This window comes from Anopheles gambiae, chromosome 2 (genome assembly GCF_943734735.2).
Source record: "Anopheles gambiae chromosome 2, idAnoGambNW_F1_1, whole genome shotgun sequence".
Lineage (NCBI taxonomy): Eukaryota > Metazoa > Arthropoda > Insecta > Diptera > Culicidae > Anopheles > Anopheles gambiae.
The window spans coordinates 56,089,025-56,105,442 of record NC_064601.1 but is presented as its reverse complement, the minus strand read 5'-3'; the positions used below and the strand labels follow the sequence as shown (position 1 = coordinate 56,105,442).

At 36.9% G+C, this 16,418-nt stretch overlaps 2 protein-coding genes across 2 annotated transcripts; one reads left to right on the top strand and one right to left on the bottom strand.

The window, feature by feature from the left end:
* Positions 1-3,430: 3,430 nt before the first annotated feature.
* LOC133391327 (uncharacterized) lies at positions 3,431-4,631 on the bottom strand. Its single transcript, XM_061644784.1, has one exon. The coding sequence runs from the start codon at positions 4,519-4,521 to the stop codon at positions 3,553-3,555; it is 969 nt and encodes a 322-aa protein (XP_061500768.1). The 5' UTR covers positions 4,522-4,631; the 3' UTR covers positions 3,431-3,552.
* Positions 4,632-6,717: 2,086 nt separating this feature from the next.
* LOC133391047 (heat shock protein 70 A1-like) lies at positions 6,718-9,377 on the top strand. Its single transcript, XM_061641010.1, has one exon. It carries the CDS (start codon positions 7,259-7,261, stop codon positions 9,176-9,178), a length of 1,920 nt encoding a protein of 639 aa, XP_061496994.1. The 5' UTR covers positions 6,718-7,258; the 3' UTR covers positions 9,179-9,377.
* The last annotated feature ends 7,041 nt before the right edge of the window (positions 9,378-16,418 follow it).

Here is a 16,418-nt window from a genome sequence, read left to right as displayed (position 1 = left end):
GATATTCGTTTAGACATCTATGATTTCTTTCTAATGATCCTATTGTCTGTGAAGCTGTACTTAAAGTCTGTTTGATTTTAAAGATTTCTGAGATTTTGTGTAATATTTCATTGTTATATTCTAGTCCTTGATCTGATTTTAATTCTATAAATGTTCCAAATATTTATTTATTTTTTTTTTTTATAAAACAAAGAACAGTTTATTCACACTTATAACAAAAAATTCTTATTCGCTAGCTTAAATCTATAATAATTCTTGTTTAACATATTATGTTTTTCAATTGATTTTTGCCTATGCTATTGGTGAAATTCTCTTTGTAAATAAATATTAAATAATTGATAAATAATGACATAATTTTAGCTCTTTTTTCTTTTTTTATATTATTCATATCTGGTTTAATAAGTTCATGAAAATTTGGTTTTATATGCAACTCGTCCTTCACTATTTGTGTAAACAATATCCATATGTTTTTAATATTTTTACAATCTTTAAATTTATGCTCGAGATCTTCGATATTTCCACATTTCTCACAGTTCGGGTTTGTTTTCATTCCGAATTTAAATTTAATTTCTTCTGTCATAATTTTTTCATTTACCAAAAGATAATAGTAGCTTCGTTGTTTTGAATTCATTTTGTTATTATTAATATTACGCCATATCTTGTTCCAATGCAGTGATGGTGTTTTAGATTGAATATGTGGTAGAGGAAGCGAATCCGTAACTTTTTTGTAAATTTCTTTTGCTGAAGGATTATTTTTATATCTATCATTTAAATAGGCTAGTTCAGTTCTTATTGGCACTAAACAAGGATAGAATGATGGAAGATCTTTAATGTTAGGTGGATTTTCTATTTGATTCAAGAAGCTTTTTGTAAATGGCATGTGTTGTTTTTCAAATAGGTGTCGGTTGATCAATAATGTTTTAAGTTTGAGTTCTGGTATTAGCAAGTTAAGACCTCCCTTGGCTTTGTTTAGAGCAAGTTGTTGCATTTTTACTCTTGGCCCTCCATTTGACCATATGAATATTCCCAGATAGAATGTAAGCCTCCCAAGATGGTATTTGCTTATTGTCATAACTGATCCAATGTACCACAATTTCGATGTTAGGAAAGTATTGGCTAGTATAACCCGTTGCTGAATGTTGAGCTCCCTCATTCTGTGCTGTCTTACTAATTGAGCAAACTTATGTGTTGTCGCTTCCCAATTCAATTTCATCGTCAAACGAAATGAGTTTGTGAATAGAATCCCTAAGATTTTGATTTTTTCTCTGTTTTCAATCCATTCTGTGTTGATTCTATTTTGATTATTGACTACTCCTATGTCCATTGCCAGGGATTTGTTTGTGTTAAGCTTTGCTCCTGACTCAGTTTCGTATTCCTCGAATGCTTTTTTTATGTTGAATATTTTATTAAGATCCGTTGTGATAATAGAAATGTCATCTGCATAACAGTTGACTAGATCATTCTGACTGTTGCATATGTTTTCTAATTTGCATAGAAGCGGGTGTATATACAAGGTAAATAAATGCATTGCCATGGGGTCTCCTTGCCTTACCGATCTTTTTATATGAAGTTTTTCTTGGAGGGATCCATTTATGTACAATCTTGAAGTAGATACTGAGTAAATTTTTTTGATGAGCGTTATAAAGTTTTCTTTAAATCCAATTGCCGTCAAGGTTTTATACAAATATGTATGGTCGACTCGATCAAATGCCTTTTCCATGTCAAAAGAGATGAGTTTTCCTGCTATTTTCTTTTCCTTGAGGTTCATAATTCTATCTTTAATCGAAAGAAGTGCCTGAAAGATATTGTTTTTTTCCGTTGCCACATTTCTGAGAAGATGTTAGGATATTGTGTGTGTCAAGGATATTTTTCATTCTGAATTTCAAAATTCGACTAAAAATCTTATAATCTGCGTTGAGCAGTGTTATAGGCCTCCAATTTTCGATTTCGAAGGTATTATTATCTTTTGGTATTAAAACAATTATTCCTTCAACAAATTCGGGTGGAATATCATTATCAAGAGCTTCATTGATTATAAGATTAAGTTCCTTATGAATAATATCAAAAAATGTTTCATAGAACTCATATGGTAAACCATCTAATCCTGGACTACGATTTTTAGTTGCTGTTCGAATGGTATGAAATATTTCTACAGTTTCAATTTCTTTTGTTAGATCATTATTGAGCTCACATGCCTCAGGTATTTTTCTGGGAATAATTGGAGTTGAATTTAAACAATTATCGTTGCCTGAAAAGAGTAGCTTGAATTGTTCCTGAATGGCGTCGAGTATCTCTTTTTCGTTTTCTAATGTTCGATTATTTAACCGGAGTTTTTTAATGAAATTACGATTTTTCCTTCGTTTAAATAGATGAAAAGTAGACATTGGTTCTCCTGCAATGTAGTTATTGTTTTCTTTGATAAAGTTTTGTGTCAGTTTCCTTTGTAGTGTAAGCATTTCAGCTTTTAAACGATTTATAGTTATTTTTTCATCAGGATTATTTACAAGCTTCGAATATGATTCATTTAATCTAGATTGTAACCTATCATGCGTTTGATTATATTCTTTGTAATGCATTTTAGTTTTCCATAGGAAAAAACTTTTGATTTTTGGTTTTGCATATTTTATCCACCATGTTAACCAGTTTCCATAGTGTTTTTTTTTTGCCTGGTCCATCTTATCCAGTTTTCTTTGAATTCGTTTTGAATTTCTTGTGTTGTAATATATTTCCTATATGACCATAGCTTTTGCCTTGTTATTATTTGTTGATTATTATTTGGCAGTGCTAATCGTATGACATAAGCACGGTGATCGCTAAACGAAACGCTGTGAATGTCAACCGAGCGGAGATTTTCTTTTAGATTACGTGATATATAGATCCTATCTATACGTGAAGCAGAGTTTGAAGTAATGTAAGTAAATTCTGGATCGTTTTTTAACAAATTCCAAGTATCTACTAAATTCAAATTATCAATTGCATTACGTAATGCTGGGCTATAGTTCGAGGTTCCAAGTGCATCTTTTTTATCAATAATGCAGTTGAAATCTCCTACAATAATTATATTTTCAACGGGATGTCTTAAGTGATATGCTAACGACTGTTGAAAGAAACGTTCTCTTTGTATTCTGTTTTGGCTACCAGATGGTGCGTAGATATTAATTAGTTTTGTTCTGCCAAAGCATAGGGATATAATTCTCCCGTCTAAACTTTTTTCTACATGGGTAAATGAAATGTCTTGCTTCAAAGCTATTGCAGTCCCTCTTTGTCGTTCATCTATGTTTGTTATTAATTCATAGCCTTGAATTATTTCCAATGACGAATCATTGACCTCTTGCATGCATATTATATCTAAATCTAGCTTTTTTACTGTGGCTATAAGAGCGTCTGTTTTGGTTGTGTTAGATATATTGCAGATATTGATACTTCCTATACGATAGGATTTTTTGAATTCTGTTATGTTTGAATGTGTAGTGGTGTTGGCCATTTCGAAATTATCTTTTACTTTGCGATGTGTCGAATCGTTTTTTTTTCAGCTGTGTTAGTAATTATAATTTATCGAGATTGTCTCCTACCTTTTATAATTTTGTCTTCAGCCGATTTCGTATACCTCGTTCGCCATCGTTTCGATTCTACCGTTATAAAGTCAGTCAGTTTTTTTTCAGCTTGTCTTTTCACCGAAGGCGATCGTGACCTGTACCCCTTATTGGTCTCCAAATTAACCGCTGTCTCTGTGACGGTGCTGTTATCGTTCGTCATTGCATCAGTTTGTTTTATTGGTATAAATTTCAGTCCCGATGTCCCCGGTTGAGGTTGTGGTGGTTGTTCCACTGGGATTGTATTCGTCGTAGTTGTTGTATTTAGTGTATTTTGTTTCTGTTGGATCCCACTCGTCGTTACGTCTGCGTACGATTTTAGCCTATCCATTAGGTTTGTTTTTTGGCTGTTGAGCTTTCTGTTGCTCAAACAGGTCATTCCGTGGTGTACGGGATGATCGCATTTGCGACATGTGTGCTGCTGTCCTCTATGGGTAGCGAGAGTTGTTTCACCGTTGATATGGATATAAGATGGTATTTGTTTCTTGATTACCATCCTAACGTAGCGATATCCGTTCGGAATACCGGCACATGCGAAGGCGTCGCTCCACACACCTTCGGTAACGCAGATAACGTCTCCGTATCTCTGCATGTGGTTTTTTATGTGTGTGTTTGTAACTTGCGCTGAAGCGTCGTGAATCTTCACGATCGTTGACCCATCGTCCATAGTAATTGGTATGGGATATTCCACACCTTTACACTGAATAGTGTGTTTGCCATCGTTCTTTTCTACGATGTCCAAGGCAATACTTTGCTCCTTGATGTCTACGTGACATGAAAAGGACGACGTCCGGAGGTGAATTCTGTTCACCTGTATCATCGAAATTCCAAGTTTCCCGGTTATGAAGTCAATCACTTCATTAGTTGTTGGCTTGTTTGGGACATGAGAAAAGTCCAACTTGATGCTGGATTGTCCCGTTGCCGACATGGTGCCGGTCTGCCACACGCTAGTATTTTTAACGCACACTTGTCTTTAGTTTTTTTTTTGTTTTGCTGAGCACTCTGCATCTACGTCTGTACTGCTCGAGCTCTAGAACCGAACTGTCATTTTTTATTTATTTATTTGAATCAAAGTTATCGGGCAGTATGCCTAAATAACTTAATGCTTACAGAGTACAATTTCAAAGTATGGCCCTAGAACTAACTTGAATATGCTGACGCAGCTGACTAACGGATTGATTGAAATCTGCTGATAACCCTAGTCTATTATACACATCAATCATTTTGAGCAGTGGATCATTGGCACCAAAACCAGTCGATCTAAAAGAGCTTCTTAGTAGCTCTCTACTTCTAAGACCTCTAGAGGGAGTAGAAAAGCAAATAAAATTTAAAATGTCAGGTGCATCAAAATCTCCAATTAATAGTTTATGCATAAAGGTTATCTGAGCCGTAGTTCTCCTATGCTGTAAAGTCTCTAAGCCAAATAGTAAACACCGAACATTATACGAAGGACGTGGAATTTGATTTGACCAGGGAAGACGATGAAACATGACACGTGTGATTTTTTTTCTGAATTTTTTCAATTTTATCTATGTATGTGATTTGATGGGGACACCAAACTACACTGGCAAATTCCAGGATGGGACGGACTAAAGAACAGTATAATGTTTTTAAACTGAAAGGATCTTTAAAGTCGGCTGAGACACGTAAGACAAATCCTAACAGTTTAAGAGCTTTAGTGACAATAGTTTGATAATGGCTAGATAAACTAAGCTTACTGTCTAAAATAACTCCTAAGTCCCGAACCTGAGAAAAACGTGGAACGCTGTCTTCATTGATTTTGTAGTTATAAATAATAGGATTTTTTTTCTTTGAGAATGTAATACAACTACATTTGCTAACATTAAGTAACATTTCATTATTAAAACACCATGCAGAAAAATAGTTTAACGAGTTTTGTAACATTTCACAGTCGTCAGAATATTTAACAGGTAGGAACATTTGTAGATCGTCAGCATATAATAACAATTTAACATGAGGAATAGCAAACACGACATCGTTAATAAATATAATAAATAGTAAAGGTCCTAATATACTCCCTTGAGGAAGAATGATAAGAATGATGTTTTCTACCAATGCTCTTGCTATAGTATTTGCTTTTTTGTTATGGATAGGTGTTACTACGATGTATTTTGTTAAGTCACATTGTATGGTTATTGCATACCTGTTGTTTTTGTTAGTTTTTGTTAATCGTCCTACTGTTGTTGATTGAAATTTTGTCAAAAGATTTTGTCGGTCTTTTAGTTACAGCTGTTTCTTCGTTAGTATGTCTAGTCGTCTTATTAACTAAACATGCCTTACAATTTCTTACGTATTTCTTGAAATCATCTTTCATATTTTTCCATTTGTTTTTTTCCCTTATTTTCTGGTACAGTCTGTACTGGCCTCCCGAAGGGGTCATATGATAATCTGAAATTCTGTTGTCATCCATCTAGTTGGAGTAAACAGAATTATTTCAAACTTGGTAATGGCTCTGTTGGCGATTTCCTTAATAGTTTGTTGGGAATATTCTTTGAATAAATGGTCTTCTTTTGACCATGCTAGCTTGTTTCTTCTATATTGCTTCGCGATTTTGCACATTTCTAGAACAGCAAACTCTAGTGCTTTACCATATGATTGGTTGTATATTATGAATTCAACGTTGTTCTTATTTCTCTGTGTACATATTTTCAATACCTTTCTCACTTTTGAAGGTCTATCTGTTTTCCACATCGCGGGGTGATCAGTCCCTGTTGTTGCGTTTGTTTATATTAGTTTGCGCGTTATTTTTCTTAGCCATGGCTCTCGTATTAACCATTAAAATCGGTTTGGATTTTGGTATTGATGCCTTTAGGTCATCCGAGCTCACAATTTTTGGAAAAAGCACACACCCATAATGAAATAATGACAAAAAGATAATAAAAGAAAATAACTTGGACTCTTTCTGCAAACCGTTGGTTTACACAAAAACTGATTTGCAAAATATGCCATTATCTTTGTTTATTTCCTTCCCCCTCCCCCACGCGAAACGCAGAACAAAAGAACAGCAAGAGTCTCACTCCGGAAAATCACTGAATGGGTTAAAATGAATAAATAAAATACATGAATTGTTTTTTATCAAAATTTTCAACTACGCAATGGGAAGAATGGGCGTAAAAGTAAAATTAAAATTTTAAATAAAAAAAATCAGTGGGTGTACTGAAAATCAGCTAAAAAATAATATCCTTTACGGCGAGGGTTGCCAAAGGAATGGCCATAGCTGCAAACCGTAGCGGTACGCAGTTGTCGCTCATCGTACACAATAGCCGAGACAAAATGTAACGCGAGAGCAGCTTAGCACAGCCAAGACCCACTGCTAGATGATTCGAGCTCATGTTCGTGCAGTATCGCGTGCAATCGAGCACACACTCGATGTGACTCGAGTAGGTTCGAGTAGGATCGAGTAGCTTGTGGAGCATTCTAGAAATTGTATGGTTTGATATATATAGCCGTGTTTCGAGCAGTGAGCGTCATTCAGAAAATAACAAGCAACGAGTAAAGAGCGAGCTATCGTGAACTAGAACGTGGTGAACCAAACAAATTGAAATAGTGAATTATCACTCAAGATACACAAACGTGAACAGTTTTTCTGCGCTATCAGTGAAGAATTTCAGTGCATACAGTATAATAGACACATCATTGACAAGATGCCTTCTGCAATTGGAATCGATCTGGGCACGACCTATTCGTGTGTGGGAGTGTTTCAGCACGGCAAGGTGGAGATTATTGCCAACGACCAGGGCAACAGAACCACACCGAGCTATGTTGCGTTTTCGGACACGGAGCGCCTCATCGGTGACGCGGCCAAGAACCAGGTGGCCATGAACCCCACAAATACAGTGTTCGATGCCAAGCGACTGATCGGACGCCGGTATGACGACCCTAAGATTCAGGCCGATATCAAGCACTGGCCGTTCAAGGTGGTCAACGACTGCGGCAAGCCGAAGATTCAGGTGGAATTCAAAGGAGAACGCAAGACGTTTGCACCAGAGGAAGTCAGCTCGATGGTGCTGACGAAAATGAAGGAAACGGCCGAAGCATACCTGGGACACTCTGTGAAGAATGCGGTCATCACGGTTCCAGCGTACTTCAATGACAGCCAGCGACAGGCCACGAAGGATGCCGGTGCGATCGCGGGCCTGAATGTGATGCGAATCATCAACGAACCGACGGCGGCCGCATTGGCTTACGGTTTGGACAAGAACCTGAAGGGCGAGCGCAACGTGTTGATCTTCGATCTCGGCGGAGGAACGTTCGACGTGTCCATTTTGACGATCGACGAGGGCTCTCTGTTCGAGGTACGAGCCACTGCCGGTGACACACACCTGGGAGGCGAAGACTTCGACAACCGAATGGTGGGCCATTTCGTGGAGGAGTTCAAACGCAAGTTCAAGAAGGACGTGTCCAAGAACGCCAGAGCACTGCGACGCTTGAGGACGGCATGCGAGCGAGCGAAGCGGACGCTTTCGTCCAGCACGGAGGCCACGATCGAGATCGATGCCCTCATGGACGGAATCGACTACTACACAAAGATCAGCCGAGCACGATTCGAGGAGCTGTGCTCTGATCTGTTCCGCTCGACACTGCAACCGGTGGAGAAGGCCCTGTCGGATGCAAAGATGGACAAGAGCTCCATTCACGACATCGTGCTGGTAGGTGGATCGACCCGCATCCCGAAGGTGCAGTCGCTGTTGCAGAACTTCTTCTGCGGCAAATCGCTGAACCTGTCGATCAACCCGGATGAGGCGGTAGCATACGGTGCGGCCGTCCAGGCGGCTATTCTTAGTGGAGACAAGGACGAAAAGATCCAAGATGTATTGTTGGTCGATGTGGCTCCGTTGTCGCTCGGAATCGAAACGGCCGGCGGAGTGATGACGAAGCTGATCGAGCGAAATTCGCGCATTCCGTGCAAACAGACGCAGACCTTCTCGACCTACGCGGACAACCAGCCGGGAGTGTCGATTCAGGTGTTTGAGGGCGAGAGAGCCATGACAAAGGACAACAATCTGCTGGGCCAGTTCGACCTATCAGGCATTCCGCCGGCACCGCGCGGTGTGCCAAAGATTGAGGTAACCTTTGATCTGGACGCCAACGGTATTCTGAACGTATCGGCGAAGGAAATGAGCACCGGCAAGGAGAAAAACATCACGATCAAGAACGACAAGGGCCGCTTGTCGCAGGCGGATATCGATCGCATGCTGGCCGAGGCGGAGAAATTCCGAGAGGAGGATGAAAAGCAACGGGAGCGAGTCGCGGCTCGCAATCAGCTCGAGGCGTACTGTTTCAGTCTCAAGCAAACGCTAGAATCAGCCGGCTCGAAACTGAGCGAAGGGGATCGCAAAACTATCGAGGAACGGTGCAACGAGACATTGCGCTGGATCGACGGCAACAGTATGGCAGAGAAGGAAGAGTACGATCACAAAATGCAGGAGCTGACGCGGGCTTGCAGTCCGATCATGACGAAGTTGCATCAGCAATCGGAAGCCGGTCCATCCCCGACTAGCTGTGGCCAGCAGGCTGGCGGGTTCGGCGGACGCACGGGTCCCACGGTAGAGGAGGTGGACTAAGATGATGAAGAAGACAGAATTATATTAGATGACAGTATTGCAAAGCGGCCATTATCGTAGGCGGAGACTGGCCCCACTCAAAAGAAGACTGTGTAAATATTGTGTAAATATGTGTAAGTTAGACAAATAGAGAATAATAACATAATGTAATTTATTGTATCAGCAAGTTCCTAGTTAAATAAAAAGAAAATTGAAACTAGATGTTGCAGTGCAATGCAATGTTTTAGCAATCAGAGCGATATCACACAAACTTGGGAATGGGGATCGGTTTACCATTGAATTGAGCATCACAAAATTATGTTAATTCCCTTATCACACCCTGTGAACAACTTAAACTATATATTTTGATTGAAGTCAGGCCATATAGTTACTTATCTCGATTAGGTAGCATATTTGACTTTGTAGAGTATTGTCATTGTAACCAAACTCCTATTTTAGTCAATTGTTTACAGTTACTGTTATTATGTATATTATTATTATGTCCATTTAGGGCTTGAACCCATGTTGTTAAGTCGTCACAGGGTTATGCAAGATAATTTCGGGAGTATTTAGGAACTTTAGGATGTTTGCCCCGTTAGGAGCGGTCCCATAGTACCGTCGTCTACTCGAACCACTCAATAAGATGCCCGTCATGGGTTCAATTCTAGAATGGACCGTCTCCCCGTAGCAAGGATTGACTATCCGGCTATGTGGTAATAAATTATGTATAGGCCGGCATGTCCGCGTAGGACGTTACGCCAAATAGAAGAAGAAGAAGGATGTTTGCAAAGGATTTTGGAAAAAACAACGTAAATTCCAGGTGACGTTTAACATTCACAATCAGAGAAACTGTTTCAGAACTCATGTTGATCCATAAAACTTTGTTCGAAGTGGACTTTTCAACACTTGATCGTCCAGACGATCATAGAAATCCGGAAGGAGTTTCCCTTACTGGACATGTTGGAGTTTAGAACCCTTAACTTGGGTAGGGGGACATAACTAAACACTAGAAATAAATTGAAAGGCGAAGTTTTTAGGCAGCGTAACATCCTATCTTGACAGTCCGAACGAATCTGTTCTCTCGCTATCGGAATTGGTTTTATTTATACTTATTAGATGTTATTTACATTTGGTTACATTTGGTTTTGGAATGTGTGGTTTGTGCTAATTAAAGGTTATTGATATGAGATGCAATTTATACATTGTATCGGAGTGAGGTGTCTGCCATGTTTTGCCTATGCTGTGCTTTTAGTGTTTTTACAAATGTTCTGGAATGTTTCAACTGTTCTAGCCAAGGAACCGGTGCGTTCGCCGGTCTTTGCATACGTTTTGAGCGATAAGTTGCTATGTGTTCTCAGTTTGTCTGCTTTACTGTGGTAACGCTTGAATGGCTTATGCTGCGCGTTTCGGTTTTTTTCGATAAATGTGTCTCAATTGTTTTTTTTCTATGAACGGTATGGTCTGGGTGTGTTGCTAACGTGTGGATTGATTTGCTTATTTGTTATAATGAATGTGTTGCAATGGTGTGATTTGGCTTTCCGAAGTGTGTCACAATGTATCTATAATTGATAGTATGTATTATAATAAGTTCTGTATAACAGATATGCTACACCTCCCCCCCCTTAAATAGAATAACGTAATGAATCACAATGATTGAAGTTATTCTCCTGTGTACTCAATTAGTCTGTTTTTGTGTACTGTAGAGGTTTTCATTGATGTATTGTTTTGTATTACGCAATTAGGCCCTTGGTCACTTACTACTGTGTCCAATGTACATTTTATCTATTTTTTTCTGTTTTCATTTTCCAAATTTACCTGATCTTCTATCTGTAGGGGAACACCTGGACACCTCTCATAAATGCATCAAAATAATAATTTACGAAAAAATCAACAATGCAGCATCTTAACTTAAAGTTAAACAACACATTTGAGAACATTTTTGGCATAATATATGTAAAATTGGTTAAATCCACGAACAAAATAAATTTTCAATCATGTGCACCCTTTTTTTTTTTTTTTTTTTTTTTTTTTGTTAACGAAGAGTGAGCATATTCCATCCCCCTCTCCGACTCACCCAACTCGGCCGGTACGCTTGTGGTGCGTATTACTTCATGCGGAGTCGTGTGTGCGGTTGCACCCTGGGTCACGACGCATCTTCTGCGGCGATCTGGTCTGATGATTCTGCTTATTACGCTGCTTTCCGTGGTGCGACGCGGTCCCTTTGGTCCTAACGCCCACACTTCGGGTGGGCAATGGGGGGTCTGCATCGTTGGTCACCACTCCAAGCACGTAAGGCAGTTCTCCTGAAACGAAATTTTGATAGAGAAAACAAGAAAAGGGAGAAAGAGGTAGAAGAAAGCTGAAAATAGAGGAGAGAAGAGAAAAAGAAAGCTGGAAAGAAACGAAAAGAAAAAGATAAAAGATAAGTAACTTTCCAGCAATCATGTGCACCCTTGTGGATCTAATTTGACTACTGCCGATCTTAAGCTCTACAACATGTATTGTTTACATTTCCGGAAGTTTTATTTCATGAATGGGTTGTCGTGATCGTTAATGAAAAAAACTGGCGAAAGAACGAGAGTGAAAGTAATACAAAATATTGTTTTGTGGTGGTTTAAACATCCTGACACCAAAGCGGGAAAGACGGACACTTTGTTGTAGGGAAAGATGGACACCGAATTTATTGATTAATTTTACTTCTTATATCAATTGGTAATGAATAGATTTCTTCAAATACCTTAAATAATGGTATTCCGAAGCTATAAAACAATCAGCAACTAGAGAAAGTATTGAAATAAGCGAGAAATGAAACACCGGTCAAAATAGATGTCATGCGTTATGCTATTACACGCTCGACGCTGATGAGGCGCTTCACGAAATCCAATATCTTGTCACGACTTGGAAAACTTTAAACCATAAATAGATGAGGCATTGATACGACATTGTTCAGAAATAGCTGAGAAATTGTATGGGATTACAAATATCAAATGTTGAATTTTGACATGGTGGAAAATGGCTTTAACTATTAACAAGTCTCTCAAAAATTACTGGGGTCGTGGACTTTTCGCGAAGTGATTTCCTAAAAGGAAGTTCTAGACTGTTGTTCTGTAAGCTGGAGTAACGTCAGATGTTAGTGCATGATATTTCAATAATGCTTTAGATGCTGCATTCTACGATATATTAGAAGCGGTGCTTACAATTTTTAAAACCATGACTGAATGAACCGTCGTTGCAATAGGCCAATAATTAGTACCAGGACGTGGAAAGTGATAGAATTTGTTAAAATACTGTAAAACTCTTCACTTTACAACGATTTCTACAGGTGTCCATCTTACCCTTCATGGTGTCCATCTTACCCATATCAGGTGTCCGTCTTACCCGAACATTTCAAAACCGCAAGAAAAAAATCATGTTTTTCATTTATGAAAAAACGTAAAAATCGATGGAAACTTAAAAGTTTCAACACATTTTCTGATAAAACATGAGTGTAAGATAATGTATGCACATTTTCATGGTCGTTGCACCTATATATCCTTAGATTTTTACCATTTCCCTTAACGTGTCCGTCTTTACCTACCTTCCCCTATAATGAGTCGCACTGTATTTCAATTTAAGATTTGATGTCTTTTATGCTTTGCTTTTATCAAATTTTCTCTGCCTATTTCGTTTGATTTTTGGAGTTTATATTTAATTTCGAAATAATAATCGTCAATATAATAAATTGGTTCTATTTTTGTTTTGAATATATCTTATGGTAAATGTGCTTTTCTTCCAAACACTAGTTCGTATGGTGTGTAGTTTGTGTATGTGTGTTCTGTTGTATTGTAAACAAATTCGTAAAAGTTTGTCCAATCGTCCTAGTCATCATGATGTTCGTTTGTATAACTTCTTAGATATTCGTTTAGACATCTATGATTTCTTTCTAATGATCCTATTGTCTGTGAAGCTGTACTTAAAGTCTGTTTGATTTTAAAGATTTCTGAGATTTTGTGTAATATTTCATTGTTATATTCTAGTCCTTGATCTGATTTTAATTCTATAAATGTTCCAAATATTTATTTATTTTTTTTTTTTATAAAACAAAGAACAGTTTATTCACACTTATAACAAAAAATTCTTATTCGCTAGCTTAAATCTATAATAATTCTTGTTTAACATATTATGTTTTTCAATTGATTTTTGCCTATGCTATTGGTGAAATTCTCTTTGTAAATAAATATTAAATAATTGATAAATAATGACATAATTTTAGCTCTTTTTTCTTTTTTTATATTATTCATATCTGGTTTAATAAGTTCATGAAAATTTGGTTTTATATGCAACTCGTCCTTCACTATTTGTGTAAACAATATCCATATGTTTTTAATATTTTTACAATCTTTAAATTTATGCTCGAGATCTTCGATATTTCCACATTTCTCACAGTTCGGGTTTGTTTTCATTCCGAATTTAAATTTAATTTCTTCTGTCATAATTTTTTCATTTACCAAAAGATAATAGTAGCTTCGTTGTTTTGAATTCATTTTGTTATTATTAATATTACGCCATATCTTGTTCCAATGCAGTGATGGTGTTTTAGATTGAATATGTGGTAGAGGAAGCGAATCCGTAACTTTTTTGTAAATTTCTTTTGCTGAAGGATTATTTTTATATCTATCATTTAAATAGGCTAGTTCAGTTCTTATTGGCACTAAACAAGGATAGAATGATGGAAGATCTTTAATGTTAGGTGGATTTTCTATTTGATTCAAGAAGCTTTTTGTAAATGGCATGTGTTGTTTTTCAAATAGGTGTCGGTTGATCAATAATGTTTTAAGTTTGAGTTCTGGTATTAGCAAGTTAAGACCTCCCTTGGCTTTGTTTAGAGCAAGTTGTTGCATTTTTACTCTTGGCCCTCCATTTGACCATATGAATATTCCCAGATAGAATGTAAGCCTCCCAAGATGGTATTTGCTTATTGTCATAACTGATCCAATGTACCACAATTTCGATGTTAGGAAAGTATTGGCTAGTATAACCCGTTGCTGAATGTTGAGCTCCCTCATTCTGTGCTGTCTTACTAATTGAGCAAACTTATGTGTTGTCGCTTCCCAATTCAATTTCATCGTCAAACGAAATGAGTTTGTGAATAGAATCCCTAAGATTTTGATTTTTTCTCTGTTTTCAATCCATTCTGTGTTGATTCTATTTTGATTATTGACTACTCCTATGTCCATTGCCAGGGATTTGTTTGTGTTAAGCTTTGCTCCTGACTCAGTTTCGTATTCCTCGAATGCTTTTTTTATGTTGAATATTTTATTAAGATCCGTTGTGATAATAGAAATGTCATCTGCATAACAGTTGACTAGATCATTCTGACTGTTGCATATGTTTTCTAATTTGCATAGAAGCGGGTGTATATACAAGGTAAATAAATGCATTGCCATGGGGTCTCCTTGCCTTACCGATCTTTTTATATGAAGTTTTTCTTGGAGGGATCCATTTATGTACAATCTTGAAGTAGATACTGAGTAAATTTTTTTGATGAGCGTTATAAAGTTTTCTTTAAATCCAATTGCCGTCAAGGTTTTATACAAATATGTATGGTCGACTCGATCAAATGCCTTTTCCATGTCAAAAGAGATGAGTTTTCCTGCTATTTTCTTTTCCTTGAGGTTCATAATTCTATCTTTAATCGAAAGAAGTGCCTGAAAGATATTGTTTTTTTTCCGTTGCCACATTTCTGAGAAGATGTTAGGATATTGTGTGTGTCAAGGATATTTTTCATTCTGAATTTCAAAATTCGACTAAAAATCTTATAATCTGCGTTGAGCAGTGTTATAGGCCTCCAATTTTCGATTTCGAAGGTATTATTATCTTTTGGTATTAAAACAATTATTCCTTCAACAAATTCGGGTGGAATATCATTATCAAGAGCTTCATTGATTATAAGATTAAGTTCCTTATGAATAATATCAAAAAATGTTTCATAGAACTCATATGGTAAACCATCTAATCCTGGACTACGATTTTTAGTTGCTGTTCGAATGGTATGAAATATTTCTACAGTTTCAATTTCTTTTGTTAGATCATTATTGAGCTCACATGCCTCAGGTATTTTTCTGGGAATAATTGGAGTTGAATTTAAACAATTATCGTTGCCTGAAAAGAGTAGCTTGAATTGTTCCTGAATGGCGTCGAGTATCTCTTTTTCGTTTTCTAATGTTCGATTATTTAACCGGAGTTTTTTAATGAAATTACGATTTTTCCTTCGTTTAAATAGATGAAAAGTAGACATTGGTTCTCCTGCAATGTAGTTATTGTTTTCTTTGATAAAGTTTTGTGTCAGTTTCCTTTGTAGTGTAAGCATTTCAGCTTTTAAACGATTTATAGTTATTTTTTCATCAGGATTATTTACAAGCTTCGAATATGATTCATTTAATCTAGATTGTAACCTATCATGCGTTTGATTATATTCTTTGTAATGCATTTTAGTTTTCCATAGGAAAAAACTTTTGATTTTTGGTTTTGCATATTTTATCCACCATGTTAACCAGTTTCCATAGTGTTTTTTTTTTGCCTGGTCCATCTTATCCAGTTTTCTTTGAATTCGTTTTGAATTTCTTGTGTTGTAATATATTTCCTATATGACCATAGCTTTTGCCTTGTTATTATTTGTTGATTATTATTTGGCAGTGCTAATCGTATGACATAAGCACGGTGATCGCTAAACGAAACGCTGTGAATGTCAACCGAGCGGAGATTTTCTTTTAGATTACGTGATATATAGATCCTATCTATACGTGAAGCAGAGTTTGAAGTAATGTAAGTAAATTCTGGATCGTTTTTTAACAAATTCCAAGTATCTACTAAATTCAAATTATCAATTGCATTACGTAATGCTGGGCTATAGTTCGAGGTTCCAAGTGCATCTTTTTTATCAATAATGCAGTTGAAATCTCCTACAATAATTATATTTTCAACGGGATGTCTTAAGTGATATGCTAACGACTGTTGAAAGAAACGTTCTCTTTGTATTCTGTTTTGGCTACCAGATGGTGCGTAGATATTAATTAGTTTTGTTCTGCCAAAGCATAGGGATATAATTCTCCCGTCTAAACTTTTTTCTACATGGGTAAATGAAATGTCTTGCTTCAAAGCTATTGCAGTCCCTCTTTGTCGTTCATCTATGTTTGTTATTAATTCATAGCCTTGAATTATTTCCAATGACGAATCATTGACCTCTTGCATGCATATTATATCTAAATCTAGCTTTTTTACT